The sequence below is a fragment of the Phocoena sinus genome, chromosome 10, assembly GCF_008692025.1.
Source record: "Phocoena sinus isolate mPhoSin1 chromosome 10, mPhoSin1.pri, whole genome shotgun sequence".
Classification (NCBI taxonomy): Eukaryota; Metazoa; Chordata; class Mammalia; order Artiodactyla; family Phocoenidae; genus Phocoena; species Phocoena sinus.
This window is the reverse complement of record NC_045772.1, coordinates 100,249,866-100,277,798: the sequence shown is the minus strand read 5'-3', so window position 1 is coordinate 100,277,798 and position 27,933 is coordinate 100,249,866. Positions and strand designations below refer to the sequence as shown.

The 27,933-nt window shown below is 43.7% G+C and overlaps 1 protein-coding gene across 1 annotated transcript; it reads right to left on the bottom strand.

Annotated features, from left to right (window-relative positions):
• Positions 1 to 1,072: 1,072 nt before the first annotated feature.
• Positions 1,073 to 27,720, bottom strand: CCDC77 (coiled-coil domain containing 77). Its single transcript, XM_032646992.1, has 13 exons — positions 27,650 to 27,720; positions 24,619 to 24,671; positions 22,723 to 22,966; positions 19,573 to 19,715; positions 11,972 to 12,068; positions 10,994 to 11,066; positions 9,097 to 9,188; positions 8,020 to 8,168; positions 4,502 to 4,718; positions 3,694 to 3,697; positions 3,151 to 3,275; positions 2,900 to 3,052; positions 1,073 to 2,020 (listed from the first exon to the last, which is right to left on the bottom strand). Exons 2-13 carry the CDS (start codon positions 24,654 to 24,656, stop codon positions 1,874 to 1,876), a joined length of 1,482 nt encoding a protein of 493 aa, XP_032502883.1. The 5' UTR covers positions 24,657 to 24,671; positions 27,650 to 27,720; the 3' UTR covers positions 1,073 to 1,873.
• Between the last annotated feature and the right edge of the window lie 213 nt (positions 27,721 to 27,933).

Sequence of the window (27,933 nt, the reverse complement as noted above, 5' to 3'; positions counted from 1 at the left end):
GATCTCCATTGTTTAGGTAGAGACTAGAGCCTGGAATTCTAGTGAGAGGCATGACGGAACCTACATCTGTGAGTCTCCAAAGCCTGTGCTCTTCCCACTACTCCTTACTGCCTCTTGGTGACGGAGTAGCTTTAACTGACAATGAGGTTTAGAGAGTGGCTACACTGGTGTGTGGTTAATATGAAGACCGACGAATGTCGCTGGAATTGAGGCCAGGGTGCTAGAAACGTTATTGACTCACTGCTGAACCCAGTGCGGGGAGGCCTAAGTCACATATGAAATAAAATCTCTAAGATTCCTTCTTATTCTGAAATCCTGTGATTTGATAAGCCTTTTTGTTTTGCCCAGCATCAAACAGCAACAGTGATGGATAGCTAAGACCTCAAGGACAAAAGGAAGCACCGCCCACTGACGTACATCCCTCTGAAGCCCAGGACTGGTCCCTCTGGGAATCTGTCTGTTTATTAGCGAAAGGCACTTGATCTGCTATCATAGGCTTTGGGGGAAAAAAAAAAGCAGTATCTCCTACTGTTTAATCACCACTTTTCCTTAACACAAATATGAAACCCTGAGTTCCTTCCTTTGTCGGGGGTAACAGAATGATGCTATACTAAGCCAATACCAACTGAATTCCCAGAGGCTGTCCAGGTACATTCACAGCGACTTTGCCCCCAGTGCACAGCTATTTGCCTAGGAAAAGGACAGAGATGGAAAAAATGGATACGGTTTTAGTGTCGTCATCTTATACTATCTTTGCTACCTCCAAAACGAGATGATTTCAAGGGATGCATTTAGGAGAACTTTAATACTTGTACAGCACTGTAGAAACCATGGACTAGGTAAGTAAACTGAGTCATCAATAAAGTATAAAAGTGGTTTTAACAAGCGATTATAGAAAACTCAAATAGAATATTTTCAATTATATATTTTATTGAAAAATAGTTAAATTAAAATATGTACATTATTTTTAAAAAACCATAGTACTGGGGCTTCCCTGGTGGCGCAGTGGTCGAGAGTCCGCCTGCCGATGCAGGGGACACGGGTTCATGCCCCGGACCGGGAAGATCCCACATGCCGCGGCGCAGCTGGGCCCGTGAGCTGCTGAGCCTGCGTGTCCGGAGCCTGTGCTCCGCAACGGGAGAGGCCACAACAGTGAGAGGCCCGCGTAACGAAAAAAAAAAAACAACCATAGTACTGGTAAAACACTGAAATTTTCATACAAGGATCATTGAAGTTTCACTCACGCTTACCAAAGTGGCACCTTTCCTTTCCTAGACAAACATTTTGCTTAAGCGTAGGGCCTCTGGTGCCCTCTGGTGAAACTTCCCGAGATGGGGTGTCCAGAAAGGAACTCAGGCCCTACAGCTCAGGGCTGACAGAACTGCGGCCGATTCGCGTCTGACAGGCTGTGATTTGCAGCCTTTGCCCTCTGCCCAGGAGAAAGGCAAACTGAGACCAGAGTCTTTGTCTCCTGGGGTAGGCGTTCCTCCCACTAACACTCAGCCAAGCTCACAGCAAAAATGCTTTCCTTTTTGTCATTGTCTTCTTAAAAAAAACAAAAACAAAAAAAACCCTGTCATTATAAATGGGAGAAATAATGTGGGAAAGTCTGTAAATAATTCAGATTATAATCCAGAGCAAATCACACCCCCAGCCCCAGCCACCCCCAAAAAAAAACACAGAAAAGGTTAACAGGACAGCAAAAATCATAAAGCTTAGGATGCAAAAGAAGCTGATCTTTACCTTGCCTTCGTAATAATGGATACCACTACTCTAGACAACTCTGTACCTACGGTTTCTGGGAGGTGACCTTGTCCTCGCATTTCAGGAAGCAGACCTACTCCAGACGTGTGCCAGTACTAAGAAGTAAACATCAACAGAGTCTAAGTTCGTTCTCCAGGCTGAATACTTTGGACTTGAGGTTCTTCAGTTCTCCTTGTATTTTATGTGCCCGTCTGTTGCTGTCACGAACCTCACACAGGATGGCAAGATCCTGGGTTGCCCGGGTGTTGAGTGTTGCCTAGAGATTTGAAAAGAAGAAGAAATGATTACGGCAGATGTCAGAGAGAAACCAGTCATAAAGACCAGGCTCTGTTGGCTCCTTTTTATGAGTCTTTTAGTACATAGGATAGCTTCGATCCTTAGTTTAGTGACTAGCTAAAAGAAGGAAAATATGGAGTAGAATTAAGGCACAAAAGGCATGAGACGCTTTGCTTTCCCACACAATAGTAAAGGAGCCTTGAGATAGAGGTCAATCAGCAATTAACAGTGAGTAAAAAGAAGAGACCGATATAAACATTGTTAGTAAATTTGCCAAACAATGAAAGCAAGCATCTCTTCTTTTCTGTCATTAACCTGCTTGTCACACAGTGAAACTCGTTCAGGGTGTGTGGGTGACCGGTTAAACCTCTCTAAGGAGGCACTGAGGGCAACTCGGATTCTACACAAAGCCAGGTCTGACAGGAAAAATTGCTTTTTAACTCAGCTACTCACTTTCCCCATTTGTAAAAGACAGTTCTTTGTTTCCTTTCGGCCACGCCGTGCAGCTTGTGGATCTTAGTTCCCCGACCAGGTACTGAACCCCGGCCCTGGCAGTGAAAGCGCCGAGTACAAATCACTGGACCGCCAGGGAATTCCCCGGAGACACGGTTCTTTTAATCTACTTCCTGAATTGGGCGGGATGAACATTTCTGCTGAGTCTAGCTTAGGTGGGAGTATGATGACGCCGTCATTCAATTACTTCAGTCTATTCTGTCCTCCCTCCGGCATGCACTGCTTAAACTGATTTTTGTGAGAGTGAAAGGGTGGGGATGCGGCCCAGCTTTCCTCTGAGGGGCCCTCGTGCCCGTCGGCTCACCTGCACCTCTTTTCTCCCTCTTGGTAATTCAGGATCAATTACCTTATAGAGCATCTGCTCCAAGTCTTTCAGTTTTTGCTTGAGAGCCTTAATATCTGTCTTAAAGCCTTCTACTTCCAAGACACGTCGTTTCTCCAAGGCCTCGTAGCGTTTCGTCATGACCTGTAGACGCCTCCCCATCTTGTTGGTGCGATCCTAAACACAGGGACACAGGAGGGCATTTGTGGAGCTGAGGGAGCATCCCCGCGCCAGCTGCACTGCCCACCCCGTCGCGAGTGCAGAGAACTTCACACCTTAAAGATCTCTCTCCTCACTCCCTCCTCCTCACGAATTTGGGCAAGTTCTTCTTCTAGGGAAATGCACTGCTCTTGGTACATGCTGGACAGCTTTTTCTCTTGTACTATCTTTTCTTCAGGGACTGTAGGTCAAAGGAAAAGAAATTAATACTCTGTTCTGGAATTCAGACTACTCATATAGCACTTAGGTAAAGAAAGGATTTCTAGAAGTACAAAATGAGTTAAGCAACAAGACTCCAGCAAGGAACTCTGGAGAATGTTTGAAAACCTATTTCTAGAGGAATCTCTTAGCTTTTTTCCTAAAGTGTACACAGTAGAAATTCTTTAAAATAAAAAAAATATTTCTGGTTCTGGGAAGAGTCAGATAATGGAGTTCAGAACTGTACCAAGTAGGACATTACAACATACGTCTTGGGACATGTTTCTGAAGTTCTTCTTTAAAAAGGAAGAAACATCAACAACACTTAAAATACACATGTTCCATTGAGCAGCCAGAATGATCTTGAAAACACCCAAATCAGAAGTCACTTCCTTACACACAATCCTTCAAAGACATAGAAAAGCTGAGCGCTGTGTCTTCTCAGCAGGACCAGGAAGGCCCCACGTGAGGGCCGCCCCCCCCCAACCTCCGAGCTCATTCCTCCAGGCCCACGATGACCTCCTCCCTCACACCGGCTCTCCCCTCTGCCTCATGCTCTTCCCCGAGGTCTGTTTGGCAAGCTCAGTCCCGTTTTTCAGATCTCAGCAAAAACACCAGACTTAAGACGGTGTCCCCGTGCTTCTCTACGAAAGTACACCTCCAACGACAATATATAATCTTCATACAACCCTTTTATTCCTTAGTACCACTTCTTAATTTTTTTTTTAATTTAAATTTTTTGGGGGTTTTTTTGGCCGCGCTACGTGGCTTGTGTGACCTCAGTTCCCCAAGCAGGGACTGAACCGGGCCCATGGCAGTGAGAGCCCAGAATCCTAACCACTGGCCACCAGGGAACTCCCAGCCACTTTTTTATAACCCATCGTTTTCCTGGTTATTTGTTAATGTTGCTGTTGTTTCTCACCCATGAGAATGTAACAGCTCGTTTACTGCCCCAGAGCCTAGCTCAGCGTAGGACTGCGACAGGTAATTGTTGAATGAATTTATCGACCAAGCCATACTTTAATTTTCTGGATCTGCAAACACTGTAATGATGAGCTACTCTTTGAAACCTACTTCTTGAGGTTGCTGCTACAACAGCTTCCCGGACTAAATGGATCTTATTTGACAATTATTAGGTTCTTTGAAATTCTCTGAGTTCTTTTAACAATTCCAGAAAAAAAAAATTCTGTAAAAGATAGAGGAAACTACCTTAATGTATTCATTTTGGCTGTAATGACTCTCATGAACTGGCCAAACTTTTCCAATTTTATCTTCTTTCTTCTTACACTGCACCCTGTATTGCTTAATCTTTGACATCAAATGATCCTTTTCAAGCATCCAGGACTTCTCCTTATTTTGGTTTTCAAATTTGAGTTGCAAAAAGTCTTTGGTGCTCTCATAGAGCAGTTCCTTGGTGTGATGGAGACTAGGAAAGAATGTACAAATGTGGACATGAAGATGCTTCCATAGCACATGTGACACAGTTATTCCAAACAAAGCAAAGACACAGGTCCTTTAAAGATGGTACAATATGTAAATTCTGTAAAATATTATTAGCAGTTTTAAAAACACGCTTCATCTGTTCACTGGCAATCTTATATATGTTATTGGACAAAGTATAAGCATCGACACTGGTTCACACACTGGTCATTACAGATATTCTCCCGAGGGCTGATTTCAGGTTATATGATGGGAAGGACTATAGAAATATTTACACACAGCCTAAGTATGGACTTTTCCCAGGCATCAGACTTTACAATAAAGAACTAAACCATGGTGTTCTGAATGAAGGCTAACACGAGTTCTAAAATGTCAAAACAGCTTTGCTTTTTTCTGTGCTGTGCTCCACGTGCAAGCTGCCCAGCAACAAATCCTGGCCTCTTTTCGAAATCAACTTTCTCCGTGGCGGCGCCTCAACAACTTCAGCCCACGCAGTCTCTTCATTCTCTGAAATTCCCCATCGCTTTAAATCTACGTCCCTGCGCTGTAATTTGACACTCGCTTAACCTTATTCATCATTTATTTTTGCCCCCATACCACTAGAACAGTACCAACTACGGGATACACACAGGTACTAAATACAGATTCCTGCTGACTGAGATTTAGGAAAAGGCAAATGATGTTTCCATCTTCAAAAAAGAATATCCCTAAGTGTTAGAACTCATTAGTTTAACATCAACAGCTAGAAAAATACTGTATCAAATGATCAAACTGCTTGCAAAAGGTATTAAATACCGTGAGGCAACCACTGCAGTTTTCCACTGAACAAATGTCAGATCCACGTAGTTCTTTTCATGAGTAACACAGTACAGAGATAAGGGGAAAATGATAACATAATGCCAGAAAGGTAACTGTCGCCAGAGGAATGTATATATCATGTACAGAAAATACACACATATCCTTATTTAGGGGCGTGCACACGTGTAGAAAGAGGGAGAAATTGAGTCAGTCATCACAAGGACTGCTCTTGCTTTCAACAAGTTATTTTATTCTATCTTATGTTATGGTCTCAGTTACAAACTGGGAAAGCATGATCTTGTTAGCGTACAAATGGTTTGAAAGTGACACCTAAAGGGCAGCCATTAATAGCCTTGGATTTCATGCCATTCAATACTCTCAGGATGATGAGCTAATGGAAGGAGCTGATTGTGTGCTCAGATACGCAGATGGCGCTAAACTAGGATGGTTATTAATAATCTGGAAGACAGATACAAAATTACAATTTACCGTGACAATTTAAAAATATTGTTCCCTTAAAAACAATTAAAACCCAACAAAGAGTGGAGCTGCTATGCTTAAGCACAAAATACCAACAATAAAAACGGAGAAGTACCAGCCAGATGCAAACACGACACTGTGTTAAAAGAAGCAGAGCCTGCCGAGGGCTGGGAGGCATCTTCTACCTGCACTGATCCGACAGCTCAACTTGAGTATCACCTCCAATTCTAGTGACCACACTTTAAAATGGAGGAAGAGACACCAAAAAAAGTCTGAGAAGACAAATAAAAAACACAACAGGACGAAGAATGCAACGTGAAAAACTATTTTCAAATGTAGGACGTTTAATGCAGAAAAGAGAAGGTGAGCTAAATCAGCAAGTCTTCAAGGATTACTTGTTGTGCACACGGGGCAGGGCAGAGGCTACAGTCAGACCCTGGGAACAAAGACACAGCTACAACAGAAGGTGAAAAGGCCTACCGCGCAGTCATGCTGGTCATCACGGGAAATGGGGGTGGAGACGTGTACCTCTGCTCGGGAAAGGTGTCAGAGAAGGGGTGCCACTGCATAGTGAGGGGCCTGCTACACCGCAAGTGCTCTGTGAACAACGGTGTTACTAGTCTGACTGAAGAATGAGGTGAACTACAGCCACAGAGGAGCAGAGACTGAGGGATGAGGCTCCTAAGGGCTGAGGCAACAGGACTCCATCAGAAGATACACGCAGTGAGGAAGCCTGCAGAGCACAAGGGGACCAGTGCCAGGAAGCACAGTTAGTTACTGCAACAATTTAAACAAGAACACAGCCTGGGCCAAGGTGGTAAGACAAACAGGGCAGAGAATGGACTGGACAGATTTCTCAGGCTCACACCTGACAGGGTCTGGAATTAGGGAACAGGAGAGCCAGGAGTCGAGATCGTCCTGAGGCTCCAAGCTTGGTAAACTAGGTGGATGTGACAGCATTAAACTAAACGGGGGGCTTCCCTGCTGGTGCAGTGGTTAAGAATCCACCTGCCAATGCAAGGGACATGGGTTTCACCCCTGGCCCGGGAAGATCCCACATGCCGCGGAGCAACTAAGCCCGTGAGCCACAACTACTGAGCCCATGTGCCACAACTACTGAAGCCCGTGCTCCGCAACGAGAGAAGCCACCGCAATGAGAAGCCCGCACACTGCAACGAAGAGTAGCCCCCGCTCGCCACAACTAGAGAAAGCCCGCGTGCAGCAATGAAGATCCAACGCAGCCAAAAATAAAATAAATAAAATAAAATGAATTACACACAAAAAAAAGAAATGGGAAAAGAATGAAGTAGCAGGTGTGAGGTGGGGGAGGGGTGCTCGTTGGGAAAGAGAAAGTTGAGTTTCGATCACAATAAATTTGAGGTGTTCAAACATGTTCGCCTGAAGATGCCTTTATGGCCCAGCTCTGGCCACTGGAAGGGACAGGAGGCTGAGGAGGGTTAGACAGGAGGGAAAGACAGGTGCTACAGGAACCAAGGGAGACTAATTTCAAAGAGGGGGTGATCAGAGGGGCCAGACACATAGAAAGACACTCACTACAGCTGGGACTGTGCAGAGGTAACTGGTCGCAGAAATTAAGAAATCAGTGATGACGTCAGAGAGGGCACACTTAGCAAAATGGGGGAACGAAAGCAGACTGCAGAAAGCGGGGGGACAGGCAGGCAGGTCTGGGGCAGAACAGGGGGTTCAGATGGTTTCCATTTTCTTGTGCAGGTATGTTATACTGAGTCAGGTAACACATCAGTGGAGAAAAGGACATTTCTTGACAATAAGATCAAGCTACAACCCGCAAATGGGTTGAAGGGAGTGTGTGGAATCCCCCCAGCCCTTCAGGAGAAGCATCAGCGCACCCAGGAGACTGGAGAGAGGCGGGCGTTTGACAAGACACGTCCTCAGCGCCGGGACCCTGTGCTGCGAATGGACAGGACTGCCACCTTCTAACCCAGCGGCAAACACCTTAAGCCCACTGGCGCGCCCTCCTGAACACTCACCTTCTGGTGAGCTCTGCGACTCTCTCCCGATCCCTCCGCTGATGAGCCTGTGCTTCCTCCATGCGGATCCGCCTCTCCTCCACGAGCCCCGCCACCTGCTCCTGCGAGAGCCTGTTCCGCTCCTCCAGCTGGGCCTGCAGCGCTTCCACCTGGACGGGCCAAAGGGGCGAGGTGTCCACTCCCGCCCTCCCCCACTCACTTCTCACCTCTAAGTGAGCCTTTCTCCAGAAAAATTTAAAAACAAAAACCCCACGAACAAAAGCACAGCAGCACAACAAACAGGAGAAAAATCTCAGCTGGACTCCTCTTCACTGTCTTACAAGTGGGCTTAGGCGACACAAGAACAGACTCCGTCCACACCGAGCAAAAATCACACCAGGAAAGCTGGAAAAGCCAGTCTCCCCTACCTGGGACTCTCATCTTCTCACCATCTCCCTTTCTGGACTTTTAGGACCGTCTCCCTTTTAAGACTTCCTAGTTGCACAGAGAGAGAATGACTCATTTCTTCATTGTTAAATTTAAAAAGTAGAGCAGAATGTGTATAATGTAATTTCCTTCTCTGAGGCTGGCCGTCACAACCCCAAATGGAGCTACTGGCCAAAGGTAGAAACAGTCACTTAAATTAATACGCCCCCTGATAAGGACAGGAACTTGAGTGCAACTAAATGAAAAATCATGGTTGCAAGTGACACAGAGAGACCAGGTGGTTAGAGGATGACTTGCTACTTTCCTAGACTTTAGAACACACGCACCAGACAAATGGACTCATCCCCGAAGGTCAGTGTATCGGGACAGACAACTGCAGCTCTGTGTGTCTCGGGGCCAGCTCCAGAGGGAGTTCTGACTGTGATGGCTTTGTGGGAGGGCTCGGCCTACGAGCTGAACGAACTGCAGGTTCAGAAAAGCACTGCTAGAATGGTGGAATACAGGGTAACAGTTGTAACACAGAACCCTGGGAAATTAGGAACCTCAGCCTTCCAATCACATGGCGTCTGGATGGACCATGTGGGCAAGGAGGCACTCGGCATGTGTGGCGCCCGAGCCAGGCTGGTGGACAGAAACGGTTGTGGTCTGTACCTGCAGGATGAGGGTCTCCACGTCCCTCTGGTGCAGCTGGGCACTCTCCTCCTTCCATCTCACTGCTGGTTTTCTCCTGCTGCCTTTAGAATCTAAAATAGAACATAAAAGTGAGGGGAGACCTTTACTTAGCTTTTCTTTCTGCTATTCAAGCATCAGCATTACCTTTGCAGAGGAGTTTGGTTTCCTTTATCTGTAAGGGAAGGAAAGGAAGAAAAAAGACAATGTACAATAACTATAGTGCTAAACTGTTCAAAGAGGAATCTCTTAAGGGAACTCTGCTAGGATATCATCTGGATAGTAATATTCATCTTTCTGAAGAATACACTACTCAATTTTCTTTGGAGTTGTCTATTTTCTTTGTAAAATCTTATTTAATTAGAAAGGGTAATGAATAAAAATACTAAGTCCAAACATTTTAGTTATAATGTGTAACCCAATTTTCAATGGACAAGATGATTTTAAAAATAAGCAACACTAAAATTGCACTAAACATAATTTAATTCTTTAGATAATTCAAGAAGCTTATTTAGGGACTTCCCTGGTAGTCCAGTGGGTAAGACTCCGCGCTCCCAATGCAGGGGGACCGGGTTCAATCCCTGGTCAGGGAACTAGATCACAAGTGCATGCCACAACTAAGAAGCCTGCATGCCACAACTAAAGATCCTGCATACCGCAACTAAACATGCCACAGCGAAGATCCTGCGTGCTGCAACTAAGATCCGGCACAGCCAAAATAAATAAATAAACAGTTTAAAAAAAAGAAGCTTATTTATTTTTTTCTTTTTTTAAATTGAGGTATAGTTAATTTACAACATTAGTTTCAGGTGTACAACACAATGATTCAAATTTTTTACAGATCATACTCCATTTATAGTTATTATGAAGTATTGGCTATATTCCCTGTGCTGTACAATATAGCCTTGTAGCTTATTTATTTTATACATAGTGGTTGGTACCTGTTAATCCCCTACCCCTATTTCACCTCTCCTCCCTTCCCTCTCCCGACTGGTAACCACTAGTTTGTTCTCTGTATCTGTGAGTCAGTTTCTGTTTTGTTATTCTCACTAGTTTGCTTTATTTTTTAGCTTCCACATGTAAGTAATAACATATGATATTTGTCTTTCTCTGTCTGACTTATTTCACTTAGCATAATGCCCTCTAAATCCATCCATGTTGCTGAAAATGGCCAACACTTCATTCCTTTTTATGGCTGAGTAGTATTCCATTGTGTATATATATACACACCACATCTTCTTTATCCATTCATCTATTGATGAACACTTGGGTTTCTTCCATACCTTGGCCATTATAAATAATACTGCTGTGAACACTGGGATGCACATATATTTTCAAATTAAAACTTTCATTTTCTTTGTAAGAGAGTAGATCTTAAAACCTCCCATCACACACAAAAAAACAACTTGTAACCACATGTGTAGTGATGCATGTTAGCTAGACTTGCTGTGGTGAACATTTTGTAATATATACAAATATCAAATTACTATGTTGTACACTAGAAACTAATGTTATATGTCAATTATATCTCAACTAAAAAAAAAGAAGAAATAAAATTGGGATTTCCATTAAAAAAAGAGAGAGAAGGATAAGGAGACTGAGGCTTAGAGAGGCTAATTAATAGTCTGTGATTCCAGAAGTTGTCCAAATCTGTTTTATGACTTACCACCATAAGCATGTTAATTATATATTTTTTATTCTACTTCATTAAAACGTCACGGAAAGGTTTAAAAAAAAAGGCAGCTCAATAAGACCTTAGACTCCAGAGGCATCATTACAAACATTCATTATCACTGTACGGTATGAAAAGGTTTCTAATTATTTGTGCTGTGCTTTTTAATTCTGCATCAATAAGAATTTCTAATAATGTGGTTGGTACCTGCTCTGAAAGCTGAAGATTCATTCTGTTCACTTACTTCTACAGCTTGGATAGTCTTTTGGAAAATGCTGACCTGAAGAATCAAAAAAAAAAGAGAAAAAAAAAGGTACAGAAATAGCCTTCTTATAAATGCAATGTTTCACTTTTTAGCTTTAGTTCTGCAGATTAAACATTATTCGCAAATTAAATTGGTCAAAATTGATACAATCATATGAGGATGTCATGCATATGAGAGACCAAAGTGGACAAAGTAACAAATTGGATAAAACCCAGTGTTTTGAATATAAATTGGATAAAACCAGTGTTGGTGCTATAAATGAAAAAATAAAACTTCAGGGTTATTTGGTAATACTGGCCAAAAAAAAAAAAAGCAGCCTTTGACAAGGTCCTTTAGGAAAGTAACAGAAACACAGAAGTATGAATATATAGATATGTATAAAAACTGCTCATTGAAGAACTGCTTACAGAAGTGAAAAAATGGAAATCTCAAATACACAAATATTTCTATATGAATGGAAAAAGAGCTTTATCTCTGGGGTACAGAATTATGGGAGACTGCCACTTTTATATTAGATTCCTGAAATATGTGTGTTATTTTAACAAAGACCATGCATGAATTTTGTCATCAGTATAAACAAAGATTTAAAAAGAAACTAGTACTGAAACTTGTTCCCACACTAAGTCTGCTCCTACTGTTCTCTCTAATCTCATCCAAAACATCTCCTCTGAGCTTTAGGTTTCCAAATGGTGAAACGGGGTAAACAATGTTACTTCCAAGGTTTTTGAAAAAAAAGAAAAAAAACTCACAAAGCTCTTTGTAATTAGAGAAAATGCTTTGAAAACTTAGGTAAATGTGAGACTACCATAGCTAATTCTCCTTCTAGCTTCTTTAACAAGTACCAAAATTATTCTGATTATGGACCCCAGCTTGTATTTTGTAAAAGCCATGCCCACCCTGCTATACAAAGGATTACTTACCTTGTTGGGAGGCTCCTTATAAAAATAGGTCACTTCTCCAGTGTCTGTTCCCACAAGAGCCAAGAGATTCTGAATCTTTTTCTTGTCTTCTAGCTCCCTGCAATTCTCATAGAGAATAAGCAAACAGTGTCCAGAGTAAGTAAATTTTTGTTTAAAGGCTCTCCCTTCTGACTTTTTTTCTTTTTTTTTTTTTTTGGTGATGCCACTTGGCATGCAGGATCTTTAGTCCTCTGACCAGAGATCAAACCCATGCTCTCTGCAATGGAAGCACGGAGTCTTAACCACTGGACTGCCAGGGAAGTCCCTCATTTATTTTTAAAGCAATGATAACCTCAAGTTAAAATTAAATAGGATTAACCCTCCTACACTGTTGGTGGGAATGTAAATTGGTGCAGCCACTATGGAGATCAGTATGGAGGTTCCTTAAAAAACTAAAAATAGAGTTACCATATGATCCAGCAATCCCACTCCTGGGCATATATCTGGAAAAGATGAAAACTATCTAATTTGAAAAGATACATGCACCCCAGTGTTCACAGCAGCACTATTTATTGAATATAATAGCCAAGATGTGGAAGCAACCTAAGTGTCCATCAACAGAGGAATGGATAAAGATGTGGTACACACACACACACACACACACACACACACACACACAAGGAATATTACTCAGCCATAAAAATAATGAAATAATGCCATTTGCAGCAACATGGATGGACCTAGAGATTATCATACTAAGTGAAGTGAGTCAGACAGAGAAAGACAAATATCATATGATACCACTTATATGTAGAATCTAAAAAAATTATACAAATGAACTTATTTACAAAACAGAAATAGACTCATAGACATAGAAAACAAACTTACGCTTTACAAAACAGAAATAGACTCATAGACATAGAAAACAGACTTACAGTTACCAAAGGGGAAGCAGTGGAGGGATAAATTAGGAGTTTGGGATTAACAGATACACACCACTATATATAAAATAGATATCCAACAAGGACCTACCGTATAGCACAGGGAACTCTACTCAGTATTCTTTAATAACTTTATAAGAATCTGAAAAATAGATGTATATGTATACATACATACATATAGATATACATATGTATAACTGAACCACTTTTCTGTACACCTGAAACATTGTCAATGAACTATACATCAATTAAAAAAAAGTCAGGGCTTCCCTGGTGGCGCAGTGATTAAGAATCTGCCTGCCAATGCAGGGGATACAGGTTCAAGCCCTGGTCTGGGAAGATCCCACATGCCGCAGAGCAACTAAGCCCGTGCGCCACAACTACTGAGCCTGCGCTCTAGAGCTTGCAAGTCAAAACTACTGAGCTCGCGAGCCTAGAGCCCGTTCTCCGCAACAAGAGAAGCCACCGCAATGAGAAGCCCGCGCACCGCAACGAAGAGTAGTCCCCACTCGCCGCAACTAGAGAAAAGCCCACACGCAGCAACGAAGGCCCAATGCAGCCAAAAATAAATTAAAAAAAGGAAAGGTCAACAGAGAGGAGTCAGCATCTGCAACAGGCTCCAAAAGGTTAATTAACTAAATTAAATTAAATAGGATTTATCTAGACCTGACCTCTAACTTTTTTTGAATCTTATTTTATTTTTTATACAGCAGGTTCTTATTAGTTATCTATTTTATACCTATTAGTGTATATATGTCAATCCCATGGCAGTGACTGAGGCCTGCTGTAACTGAATCGCAGTTCAACTTCTGCCCACTCAGACTTCCCTTACTCCCTCACAGGTGGTTTATTCCTGAGAGCGCTCGCCAACACACCTCCTGCAAGCAAATCTCCACCGCAGAGTTTGTTTTCCAGGGAACCCAACCAAAGACAGTTGATACCAGAAATGGACCAAGGAAGCAAATTTTAAAATGGTATTTCAGAGCCTGTGATACGATGTGTTACAGAACACAGTGTTCTTAGGAGCAAGACGGATGAGTGATCAACAGGGTATAGCTTAAGCAATTAAATAAAATTAAGATGGCGGGGGGGACTTCCCTGGCCGTCCAGTGGTCAGGACACCGCACTTCCACTGCAGGGGGCATGGGTTCCATCCCTGGTTGGGGACCTAAGATCCCACATGCTGCGCGGCACAGCCAAGAGAGAGAAAAAAAAATGGGGCAGAGCTGGGGGCTGTATATGCTATACAAACTCACAATCTCTGACCCATTTTCCATACCTCTGCTAGTTTTAAGACCCAGAGACTGTTACCTAAAGGAGAAGCTGTATCTCCCAGGAAGTAAGACCTGGTGATACCACAGCAAGTGTACATTGTAATGATTCCCTCATTACCTCCAAGGGCTTAAGCCATTTATTCAAGTAATTGTACACTGTGGGAAAGGAAATACCCAGACATTTCAAGGATTGCTGGATACAGAGTCTCAGCTGACACCTGGTGACGTGAGCATTATCTAGGGCATTTGGGAACCATGCAATAAATGGAATTTTGGTCCAGGTCCAGCTCAAGCTCAAAGTGGGTCCACTGGATCCAGACCCAGTCAGTGGTCATTTCCCCCATCTCCAAATGTATAATTGGAACAGACATAACTGGTAGCTGGCAAAGCCTCCAAATTGCTTTCTTGGTTTCTGTGCTAAAGCAAGTGGCAGCCTCTGAAACTGCCCCACCCCACCCCAGCCACGATGGCAAATAAAGACCTAAAGGATGCAGGGGTGGAGGTCCCCATCAAATCCCCATCAATTCACAAGTATGACTCATGCAAGACCACACAGTAACAGTGGGCTACTACCAAGTAGGTCCAATTCCGGTGACTGTGCCAGATGTAGCAGTAGTTTTGCTAGAGCAAATTAACTTGGTTTTAGGTACACAGCGTGTGGCTACTGATTAAGCAAATGTATTCCTTCCCACTCGTAACAGGACCAGAGCAGTTCTCATTCATGTGAGGGGAACAACAGTATACTTTTACAGGCTTCCCTAGGACCTCGTTAACTCTTCTGCTCTCTATCAAATTTGTCCAAAAGGACCTGGATCTGGCCATTCCACGCATCATATCAGTTCGCTACTGAGATATCCTATTAAATCAGACTGGATAGACAAGAAGTGGCGAGTGTGTTAGAACCTTAGATGGGCTCTAAAGGGTCAGAGGTAAACCCTACGAAGCACACCAGTGAAGTTCTAGGAGTGTGATCTAGGTTTGCCAGGATACTGGCAGGGACAAATCCCTGCACCTCACACCAACCACCACCAAGAAGGAAGCATAATGCAGGAAGAGCTCCTCAGCTTCTGGAGACAACTTTTCCATACTTTGGAACATTACTCTGACCCATAAATCAGGTGACGTGGAAGGTGAGCTTTCAGTATGGCCCAGGGAAGCTCTGCATGAGGTCAAGGCTGAAACTATTAAGGAGATTAAATCAGTAAATCAAAAACCTCGCAACAAAGAAAAACCCTCGACCCGACGGCTTCAGTGGTGAATTCAACTAAACATTTAAAGAAGGACTAACACCAATCATTCTCAAACTTTTCCAAAAACTGAAGAAAAGGCGACACTTCCTATGAAGCCAGCAGTGCCCTGATGCCAGAGCCAGACAAACATTACAGAACTACTACAGACCAATATCCCTTATGAACATTGATATAAAAATCCTCAACAAACTATTAGCAAACTGGTATTCAGCAGCATATTAAAAGGATTATACGTCATGAGTAAGTGGAATTCATTCCTGGAATGAATGCAAGCAAGCATGGTTCAACATATGAAAATCCATCAAAGTAATACAGCACATTAACAGAATGAAGGAAGAAAACATACGATCATCACCTGATACAGAAAACGCATCTGACAACATTCAACACCCTTTTGTGACAAAAAATTCAACAAATTAGGGATGGAAGGAAACAACCTCTGCACAATAAAAGCCACATATGAAAAATCCACAGCTACCATCATACTCAATGGTGAAAGACTGAAAATTCTCTTCTAAGACCAAGAACAAGACAAGGATACCCATTTTACAACTTCTATTTAACAAAGTATTGGAAGTCCTAGCCAGGGCAAGTAGAGAAGAAAAAGAAAAGACACCCAAGTTGGAGAGCAAGAAATAAAATTACCTTTGTTCACAGATGACACGATTTTATACATAGAAAACCCTAAGGGTTCCGCAAAAAACTCTTGGAACTAGTAAGTGAATTCAGCAAAGGAGCATAACACAAATTCAACATGCATTTCTATACACTGTCAACAATCCGAAAAGGAAAGTAAGAAAAGAATTTGATATACAATAGCATCAAAAAGAATAAAACATGTAGGAATTAACCAAGGAAGGGAAAGACTTACACACTGAAAATACTGCTGAAAGAAATGAAAGAATAAACAAGTGGGAAGACATTCTGTGTCCATGGTCTGGAAGATGCAACATTAAGATGTCAATATTACTCAGAGCAATCTATAGATTCAGTGCAATTCCTATAAAAATCCCAACATTTTTTACAGAAATAGAAAAATCTACCCTAAAATTCATATGGAACCTCAGGGGACTCCAAATAGTCAAAATAATCTTGAAAAAGAACAAAGTTGGAGGGCTCACACTGCTTGATTTCAAAACTTTAGTACAAAACTACAGTAATCAAAACAGTGTGGTACTCCAAACAACAACAAAGGGAATTCCCTGGCAATCCAGCAGTTACTACTCTGCACTTCCACTGCAGGGGGCACGGGTTCGATCCCTGGTCAGGGAACTAAGATCCTGCATGCCATGCAATGCGGCCAAAATAAAACAACACACACACATATACACACACAAAACAGTGCAGTACTGGCATAATGACGGACAAATAGACCAAGAAAATACAATAGAGAGACCATAAATAAGTCCTGCCTAGATGGTCAAATGATTTTCAACTTTCAATGGGGAAAAAGTCTTTTCAACAAACGGTCCTGGGAAAACTAGGTATCCACGTGCAAAAGAATGAAGTTGGACCCTTACCTAATACATATACAAAAATTAACTCAAAATGGATCAAAATCTAAATGTAAGATCGAAAACTATAAAACTCTGGGCTTCCCTGGTGGCGCAGTGGTTAAGAATCCACCTGCCATTGCAGGGGACATGGGTTTGAGTCCTGGTCCGGGAAGATCCCACACACCACAGAGCAGCTAAGCCCGTGTGCCACAACTACTGAGCCTGTGCTCTAGAGCCAGTGAGACACAACTACTGAGCCCATGTGCCACAACTACTGAAGCCCACGCGCCTGGAGCCAGTGCTCTGCAACAAGAGAAGCCACCACAGTGAGAAGCCCGTGGGCCACAATGAAGAGCAGCCCCCGCTTGCCTCAACTTGAGAAAGCCCGCGCGCAGCAATGAAGACCCAACACAGCCAAAAATAAATAAATTAATTAATTAAAAAAAGAAAACTATAAAACTCTTAGAAAAAAACATAGTGATATTGGATTTGGCAATGATTTCTTGGATTTGACACCAAAAGCAGAAGCAATAAAAGGAAAAATATACAAATTGGACCTTATGAAAATTAAAAACTTTAGTGCATCAAAGAACACTATCAAAAGCGTAAAATGGCAACTCTCAGAATGGGAGAGAACACTTGCAAATCACTTATCTGATGAGGGATTAATATCCAGAATATATAGAGAACTCCTAAGACTAAACAACAGCAAAAAGCAACTCGATTCAAAAATGGGCAAAGGACTGAAATAGACATTTCTCTAAAGAAAATATACAAATGACCAATAAGCAATGGAAAAAATGCTCATCATCAGTAATCATTAGGGCAATGCAAATCAAAATAACAATGAGATACTACTTGACATCCATAAGGATGGCTTATTATTAAAAAATGGAAAACAGGGACTTCCCTAGTGGCGCAGTGGTTAAGAATCTGCCTGCCGATGCAGGGGACACGGGTTCAAGCCCTGGTCCGGGAAGATTCCCACATGCCACAAAGCAACTAAGTCTGTGCACCACAACTATTGAGCCTGTGCTCTAGAGCCTGCAAGCCACAACTACTGAAGTTCACGCGCCTAGAGCCCATGCTCCGCAACAAGAGAAGACACCGCAATGAGAAGCCTGCGCACCGCAGCAAAGAGTAGCCCCCGCTCACCACAACTAGAGAAAGCCCGCGCGCAGCAACGAAGACCCAACACAGCCAAAAATAAATTAATTAATTAATTTTTTTAAAAAATGGAAAACAAGTGCTGGCGTGCTTTAGAAGAAATTGGAACCCTTGTGCACTGCTGGTGGGAATGTAAAATGGTTCAGCCACTGTGGAAAACAGTATGCTGGTTCTTCAAAACAAATAATTAAACACAGAATTAGCATTTGATCCAACAATTCCACTTCTGGATAGATACACAAAAGAACTGAAAGCAGGAACTTGAACGGGTATTTGTACACCCATCTCCAGAGCAGTGTTATTCACAACAGCTAGAAGGTTCAAACAACTCAAATGTCCATCAACACGTGAATGGATAAACAAAATGTGGTGTATACATACAATGGAATATCATTTGGCCTTAAAAAGGAATGAAGGGGCTTCCCTGGTGGCGCAGTGGTTGAGAGTCTGCCTGCCGATGCAGGGGACATGGGTTCGAGCCCTGGTCTGGGAAGATCCCACATGCCACGGAGCAGCTGAGCCCGTGAGCCACAACTACTGAGCCTGCGTGTCTGGAGCCTGTGCTATGCAACAAGAGTGTCCACAATAGTGAGAGGCCCGCGCACCGCGATGAAGAGTGGCCCCCACTTGCCGCAGCTGGAGAAAGCCCTCACACAGAAACGAAGACACAACACAGCCAAATATAAACAAATAAATAAAAAAATAAATAAATAAATAAATAAAAATTTAAAAAAAAAAAAAAAAAAAGGAATGAAATTCTGACACATATGTTGTACAATGTGGATGAACCTTGAAAAGATTATGCTAAGTGAAATAAGTCAGACACAAAAGGACAAATACCATATGATTCCACTTATATGAGGCCTAGAATAGTCAAATACATAGAGACAGAAAATAGAAGAGTGGTTCCTAGCATCTGGGGAAGGGAAAATGGGGAGTTAGGGTTTAGTGTTTGGGATAATGAAAAGGTTCTGGAGGTGGATGGTGGTATGGCTGCATGATGACGTGAATGTACTTACTGATATTGAACTCTACACTTAAAAATGATTAAAATGGTACATCTTAGGTTAAGTATATTTCACCACAATAAAAAAAAAGTGCACTGTAGTGGATGCCATGGGACACTGCTCAGATGCCGCCCTCAGGACCAAGATGCCCATAACCCGGGAGCTGCCCTTGACTGGAGGGGGCTGCCTCTCCCGAGCTTATCTCCCTGGTGGCAGCCTGCATGCAATGACTGACCACCCCCTGTGGGGTTGGCTAAGGCCTCTGTTACCTCGGTGGACTCTATCACAGTTCAGATTCTCCCTCAACCCCAATCCGCTCATAGCTGTTCTTCCTAAGAGCCTCCCTGCTAACCATCGTGCAGGCAAATCTCCATCTCAGAGCCTGTCCCCTGGGAATGCAACCTAAGAGAAGGACCACAGAGAAATGTGTCTTGTTGAGCTTGATTTAGAAATATACCCCCGACATTTCCCTTCTCTCACTTGGTACCTGATTCGCAGTCGGTCATTTTCTGAGTAGAGGCGTAAGACATGCTCCCGCTCCTGGAAGAGGCAGACCTGCACGTCGCTTAGAGCTTTCCGCAGCTCAGCAATCTCTTCCTCCCTCTGCTGCAAATCCCATTCAAGTTTATGCTGGGGAGAAAGTTAGTTGAAAACACACTGGGCTTCATAGGAGTATCTCTCGTTGGATGCAGCAGTCAGTTCATGTAGAAATATCACAAAGTGGATGGTTTCAACAATACAGGATCCAAATGACAACAACAGGCTGTGTACAGACAAGTTTAAAACTACAAAGTGAGCACGACGTTTGCATTCAACATCAGAGCTCTCACGGTTCCTTTTACAGACAAGAGAACCCAGGACGCCACATGATCCACCTGTTCTAGTCACACTTTTAATGCTTTCTATGTAAGAAGCATTGTTATGAAATTCTGGAAAACAAAGATGAATAGGTATGATTCTTGCCTACAGAGCTGAGGAATTGTGTGGGGGGACAGACATGCCAACAATTAAAATGCAAGAATTATTTAATGGAGAAGCACGCACGGTAAAATGGTAGAGGGGGAAGGTACGGCAGGAGAAGAATCTCTGGAGCCTGTTGGGGAAGTCAGAGTCCACCACCAGAAAGCTGAAGCCTGAAAGGAAGGCCGTTAGAGACAAGCAGAGGGCAGTGCTCTCGGGAAAGAGCGTGGTAAACCAGCACGAACCAGCAAAGAGCCGGAAATGCTTGGCCGACCACGAGGACCTCAGCATCACTGGAGTGGAAAGTGAGAGGCGGCCGGGCGGTGTGGCGCTGGAGGCTGGGACCGTGGAAGATGCTCAGGTGAGATGAAACTGGAGTTTGAATAGTGCGGCAGCAGTAGTGATGACGTGGCTGGAAGGGACTGAGCGACATTCAGGACGCAGAATCAATGGGTCTTAGCGAATGACTGAATGGAGGGGCTGGGCAGAACTGCAGGCAATGACGCCAGTCACGAAGCCACAGAATAAAGAAAAGTTAAGAGACAGGGGTGAATGGAGGGAAATGGCAGTGGTCTATGCGCATGCATGGGCGGGAGAGGAAAAGGAGGTTCGTTCAGATACAGACACACCACCCTGGAGCTCAGGAGGAGAACGAGTCCAGCACTAGTTACCTGGATGTCACAGCCCCATAGGCAGCACTGCAATGCATGGATAAAACGAGACCATTTACGGTGGAAGCGGGAAGAACTAGGGAAGACTAAGGAAGGAGAGCTGTTAACAGACACTGAGAACCGGTCAGAGAGGGGGACAGACACTGGGAAAGAAAAGTGACACCGGAATCAAGACGGGAGCAGTTTTGGGAAAGGAGACGTCGACAGTGACAAACACTGCAAAGGGCACAGAGAGATGAGGCAATTTTGGCAACAGGTCCTGGAGTCCACAGGTGGAGCAGCGAGGACAGGACCCAACCACAGTCAAGGAGTCGCCGAGTGGGTGAGGAAGTCAAACTATTCCGGAAGAGTCGCTGGGAAAGAAGGCGCCTCCCCGCTGAGTAGCTGGGGGTGCAGCTAGAGGGGTGCCTTTCTCTTTTGTTGGGAAAGACTTGAATCTGTCCATATACTGAGGAGGAAAAGCCAACGTTAGGCAAGAGGTTAAAAACAGAACACAAAGGGGAGTTCCCTGATGGCCTAATAGTTAAGATTTGGGGCTTTCATTGCCACAGCCCGGGTTCAATCCCTGGTCGGGAAACTGAGATCCTGAAAGCTGTGCAGCATGGCCAAAAAATAAATTAAAAAACAAACAGAACACAAAGAGGCGAGGTAGCAAAGCAGGGTTTCTCAGGAAGGAAAGGGGGGTGGGGAGTAGAGAAAGTGCTGGATCGTTCAGCTCACTGTGGTCCCTGGATCAGTAAGGAGGAGGAGATGGATACGGACGCAGGTGACCGTGTGTGGATGGGCAGGAAGCTGGTGTTCCCTCTGTGAACTGGGAAGCAAGGCTGCCTGAGGAGAGAGGGAGCCTGCGGGCAGGAGCGGAGCAGTGAAGGCAGGGCACAGGCGTGCAGGGACGGGGCGCCGACCACTGATGGGTAAGAAAACTGCTGCGTGGTGACTGAGGATACACATGATTTGTTTACCGTGAATTTATCCTGTAATGACCTGTGACCTTCCTAGGACAGTGGTTCTCAACTGGGGTGGTTTTGCCTATGCCACCAGGAGAAATCTGACAACATCTGGGGGCATGTTGGACTGTCACAACTTGGGGGTGGGGTGGGCTACCGGTATCCAGCGAGTAGAGGCCCGGGATGCTGCTACACGTCCCGCATACACAGGACGGTCCTCACAACAAAGAATCATCAGCCCTCACATCGGTAAGGCCAAGGCTGAGAAGCCCTGCTCCAGGACACAGGTGGTCGAGGATGGGGTTAAGCCACAGGGAGGGCTTCTGCTGGGCAAGGGGCGCAGATGAGCAGGGCCGTGTGCAGGGAGTACAGCGACTAGACTACTGGAGAGAAGCCCATGGGCTTCGGGTTAGAAGCGGGACACGGTGGCCAGAAGCTGCCCTGCTGCCCTGAGCACACTGAGAAGCCAGGAGCTGTGGAGGCGACACCGAAGCGAAGTCAGGTGTGAGGGAGAGAGAACCAGAGGTGCACAAGAGGCTGAGACAAAGAGTGAAGACTTTAGAGATGGAGCACTTTAGGGCATCGTGATCCAACGGGGCACCCAGACGGTGGGCAGCTCAGCTGGGGTGGAGGGGATCAAAAGAGGATGTTAAGGACTTTGCTGGTGGCGCAGTGGTTAAGAATCCGCCTGCCAATGCAGGGGACATGGGTTTGAGCCCTGGTCCGGGAAGATCCCACATGCCGCGGAGCAACTAAGCCTGTGCGCCACAACTACTAAGTCTGCGCTCTAGAGCCCGCGAGCCACAACTATTGAGCCCACGCGCCACAACTACTGAAGCCCGCGAGCCTAGAGCCTGTGCTCCGCAACAAGAGAAGCCACCGCGATGAGAAGCCCACGCACTGCAACGAAGACCCAACGCAACCAAAAATAAATAAATTAATTTAAAAAAAAAAGAGGATGCTGACACGTGTACTGTGACACCAGCTGGCACTCGAAGGCCTTCTCAGCAAGGGACAGGCTCACGCAGAGTGCACGAGGGTGCACCGGCTCCTCCTCACCTGCCCTTCGCAGGCCTCTCTGTACAGCTCCAGCTTCTTCAACAGGCCCTCGTTTTCTGCCTCACACTCAGACATCATCTTCTGGTAATATTCCAGAAGCTCCTGAGAAGGGCAGAGGACGGCCAGACGATCTTCCACTGAAGGCAAGGGAGTTGACTGCACAGAATCGGAGAAAGACACCCCCTTCCAACTGGTGGGGCCACTGAAGCCACCGGCAGCCTCCTGCTTGCGGAGAGCCGTCAGCCTGTGTGAGATTAGGAAGGACACGTTCATAAACTGTCTGGACATTTATGAGATGTTACAATTTCTTAAATTAAAAATCAGGTTTATGTCCTTAAAGTGCTTATAATTAAGGTGCTCACAAACCTTGAAAGTTTGATGTTACAGGTTTGTGAATAATCTTATGAACTGCTTTCCAGGTATTAAAGGTTTAAGGCTGGATTCAAAATACAAGTTAGAGAGTAAAAAAAAATCATTAAAAAAAAAAAAAGGAATATCAACTAAGTAAGACCAGATAGTGACAGTCAAAGATTTGATACTCTAAGACATACAGCAATAGGAACTTATGCGCTGTTGATGGAGTGTAATTTGGTGAAACTACAGACAGTAAATTGGCACAATCTAGTAAAATTGCAATTTCTTTTGTCTGCACAGACATATGAGGTAACACATACAAAAATGTTCATAATAACATTATTCGTGACAACAAAAACAGTAAAGCTCCCAATGTCTGTCTGATAGGATAGTGGATAAACTATGGTATATTCATACAGTGGAATATTCTCAAAGTTATAGAAACTATGAATTACAGATACACGTATGAATATGAATGAATTATCCAAACATTAAATGCAAAAATGTATGTAGATGCATATACAGACGATATTGCCATTTACGATTAGAACATGCATAACGAAACAGTTTATTTTTAGGGGTAGTTATATAAGTGGGAAAACTTTTAAGGAAGGGCATGATAAAGATTCAGGATTAGAAAATACAGGCTAGTCAGTAACCACACGACCAATCAGACCCTAGTCTCTAGCATCAAAGACTTGAATTACATGGACCAAGACCAGCCAAGATCAAAGGCTAATCAAAGGCTGGACCAGAGGGATTTTTTGTTTGTTTGCTTTTAGCAAACAAGAGACGTAAGCTGAAAACAATGAAAGTTAGAAAACAAATGATACATAAGTGGAGAAATCCTCATGTGAGAATTAATCCACTTTGGCTAACTGCCTGCAATTTATTATACAACAACAAAATAGACCACAGAGTAGAGAAATTTTATACCAGAAGCCAGAGTTGTAGTTAATGAAGGTTATGGGCAGCACTTTTAATAAGTGAGCACGTACAGGAAAGACATTAAAATCCACTTTCAGCTAGCATGAAGAACAAATATTTTCTCAATCATCAAAAGCTCACAACAGAAATATTACTGTACTTAGTTTCATGTTTTGAAAAGGTGTTGCCTTATAACTCTGGGATATAGGTTAATAGATAAACTAAGATGTATTTCTGAGATTCTGCAAACGAGAGTGTGGCAATGAGGATGGAGATGAGGCATCATGCAGGTTGACACAGAGGCAGAGTCCAAAGTCCTCTGTGTTTGTCTATTGGTTGTTTCCCCTGTAATCCAAGGGTCCACTGGCACCGTATGAGGCCCACATAAAATGCCTGTATTCTTGTGTTAACATTTACTGCCCACATAAAATGCCTGTATTCTTGTGTTAACATTTACTATGTCCTAGTTTTTAATCTAAATTCCACATAATTAGAGAAATGAGGTCTAATATAGTCCAAATCCAAAACTCTTCTAGTTCCTAAGCCAATGTGTACTAAGGTGACAGAAGTCTGGATTCTTTATTTCAACAGCTCAAAAATAAGCAAATGTCTTACTTTCTGCAGACAGGAGATTGCGTCGGGGTAAAGTTCATGCTGTCCTTTCCCACCTGTCAAATACACAAAAACTCAAAATGAGGGGTCAGGAACAGAAAAAAAGTACAGGACGTACAGACAGGTCCCTCCCCACCAGCATCAGATGTGCTTCTGACAGCATCAGAATGTGATGTTTTATTTTTTGTTTATTTATTTATTTTTTTTGCCACACTTCTGGGCATGTGGGATCTTAGTTCCCCGACCAGGGAACGAACCCGTGCCCCCTGCATTGGAAGGTGGAGTCTTAGCCACTGGACCACCAGGGGACACCCCAGAATGTGATGTTTTAGAATGTAGTATTCTTGAAAGTAGTTCCAAATCCTGAAATTCTATGAAGGCATTCTTCCTTATTATTATTTTCAGATAAAATCAGAATGGCATTTAGTATTTCGATGGACAAGCACACAAAAGAACAGCCTTGGTATGAAGGTTTACTGCAACAAATTTACATGCAAAACAAATTTACAATCCTTTTGCTGAAATTATAGGAGAGGGAGATGCAGAAAAGTTTCTAATAACCAAGAGAAATTAAGTGGATATTAAGGTAGAGGACCCATCATGCTAAATTTAAGATAAATACAAAGCCATTGGTATTATCTTTGGTGGGCTGTGTCTATTGTTTCCCATCCTCCTCCATTCAACAAGTCACTCCTGCATTTGTGTGCCTGACAGTGTTAACCTCCCTTTTAAAATATTGCTTTGTCGTTGAGAGCTCTGAAATCAGACAGACTTGGATGTGAGTCAAGGTTCTGTCCCCTATTAGCTGTGTGACCTCAGGCAAGTTTTTACTTAACCTCTCTAAACTTCAGTTACTTATTAGAAAATGGGGATAATAATAGCATTATGTCATAGGTTGGTGTAAGGATTAAATGAACAAAAGGGCTGAGCACGTGTCCAACACATTTAAGCACTCAATAAATGCAGGTGACTGCTGTTTTCACTGAAAATTTTACTCCCTTGGTTCAAAAGGTTCTGTCTTCAGGGACTTCCCTGGTGGTGCAGTGGCTAAGACTCCACGCTCCCAATGCAGGGGGCCTGGTTGCACCTCTCGTCAGGGAACTAGATCCCGCATGTCACAACTAAGACCCGGCAGAGCCAAATAAATTAAAAAAAAAAAAAAAAAAGGCTCTGTCTTCAACTTTCTTTACTACTTCCTCTAACCATTTCTTCAAGAACATCATTATTCCCACTGCTTTTATGATTACCTCTATCATCTAAAACACTACCTGGCAAAGAGTAACTAACAAGTACTTGTTTAATGAAGAAATGACATCTCTTTCCATCTCCTGACTTGAATTTCCAATTATGTAACAGACATTTTCACCTATATGTCCCACTGGAGCTTGAAATGTTTAACTTAAAAAAAAAAAAAAAATCCCAGACTGAAGCAGCTCACTCCTGGGTCATAAACCCAAAGATTTGGTCAAAATTGACCTATGAAACTCCTTAATATTAAAAAAAAAAAAAATCATTCAAGTCACATATTTTTTAGCACCTCAAAGCTAACACTTCCCAAACCAAATACAGCATCTTTGTCATCCAAACATATTCCTTTTTTCATAGTTAATAATTCAGCATCTTCCAAACCACCTGGACTTGAAATTTTATTTTTTTAATTTTTATTTTATTTTTATTATAGTTGCTTTACAATACTGTGTTAGTTTCTACTGTACAGCAAAGTGAATCAGCTCTACGTATACATATATCCCCTTTTTTGGATTTCCTTCCCAGTTAGGTCACCACAGAGCACTGAGTAGAGTTCCCTGTGCTCTACAGTACGTTCTCGTTAGATATCTTTTTACATAATATCAATAGTGCATATATGTCAATCCCAATCTCCCAATTCATCCCACCCCTGCTTTCCCCCTTGGTATCCATACTCTATGTTGGACTTGAAAATTTAAATTCATCATTTCAATACTCCTTCTCTTGACCCTTTCATCCAACCGTATGAAAATCCTGTATATTCGGACAATGGCCATGTTAACTCAGGATCTGCACATCTTCTTACCCACCCTACTACAATGGCTTAACTGTTTTACCACCCCGCCCCTCTCCTGGACCATAAGTCGTAACATTCATCCATGGCTCCTGAGAGTCTAATGCACTAAATCAAACTCTGCCTAAACGTCATGCCTTTTTAAATTTAAGGACCAAACCTACCTCTCCTACCTTACTTCCCTCCACTCCCCTAACGTGCCCTTGGTTTCCAGATAACCTTGCCTCCGTGCCTTTGTTCATGAGCCTCCCTCCAGCTGGCCAATACTTCCCTCCACTCTCATAATTTCACTTAATGAAATCCCATCTCCGCACGAAAACTCAAATACTACCTCCTCCATCTCTTCTCTGAGTCTCTCCATCCAAAAATGAACTGCAAAAGAATCCCATTTGTAATTGTCTAAAACTGAACACAGTAGAGCTCTTTGTGGCTACCACTTCTCCCACGATGGTTTACGTTCCCTGTAGGTGGGAACATGGTTCTATCTCCCGAAAGAACGATACCCTTATTTATAGACAAACTACTGAGTTTCAGCCAGCTTCTATCCATCCCTGTGATACCCCTGTTTAGGTATATATATTTATAGCTTATCTATTTACAATTAACATCTGCTTAGCACTTGAACATTTATTATTTTCTTTACTCCACAACTCTGTTTAGTATTTTTATTACCTCCTCAACTTTACAAGTGAGGAAAGTGAGGCTGAGACTGGCGGGGGGTGAGGGAATTCCAGGGGCCCACATTCCGTACTCTTTTCTCCATTTCTCCCCGTCTTGACCCCCGGTGACCACAGCCCCCCATCCTCCAGCGCCCTCCCCCGCCCCACCAGCCCTCCGGCAGATGCTAACGGTTCCCTCCGGCCTCCCGACGAGCCCTCTCAGAGTCACACCCCTCCCCTTCGCACTCCTCCCGCAGTTACTTGCCCGCAACCCGCCTTTTCCTCCCCAGACCCCTTCCCTGACCCCCGTTCCGGAACCCGGAACTCTACTCACGCCGCCCAGAGCCGCAGACGCCGAGAGCCCAACCGAAAAACAAGTCAAACCACCGGGCGTCGCGGCGCCACGGAACGTGCAAGACCCTGTCCAATCGCCCACTGGTTTACACGGCCCTCTGGATAGCGCACCAATAGAAAAGCTGTTCACACAGAGGCACGCCCCACTCCCGCCCTCCCTCGCGCGCCTTGCCCCGCAGAGGTCGCCGGGAAATGTAGTTTTCCTTCTGCACACAGCTCTCTGGATGGAGGAGGTGGCACGCGAGCAGCCCAGCGCCTCCCGGT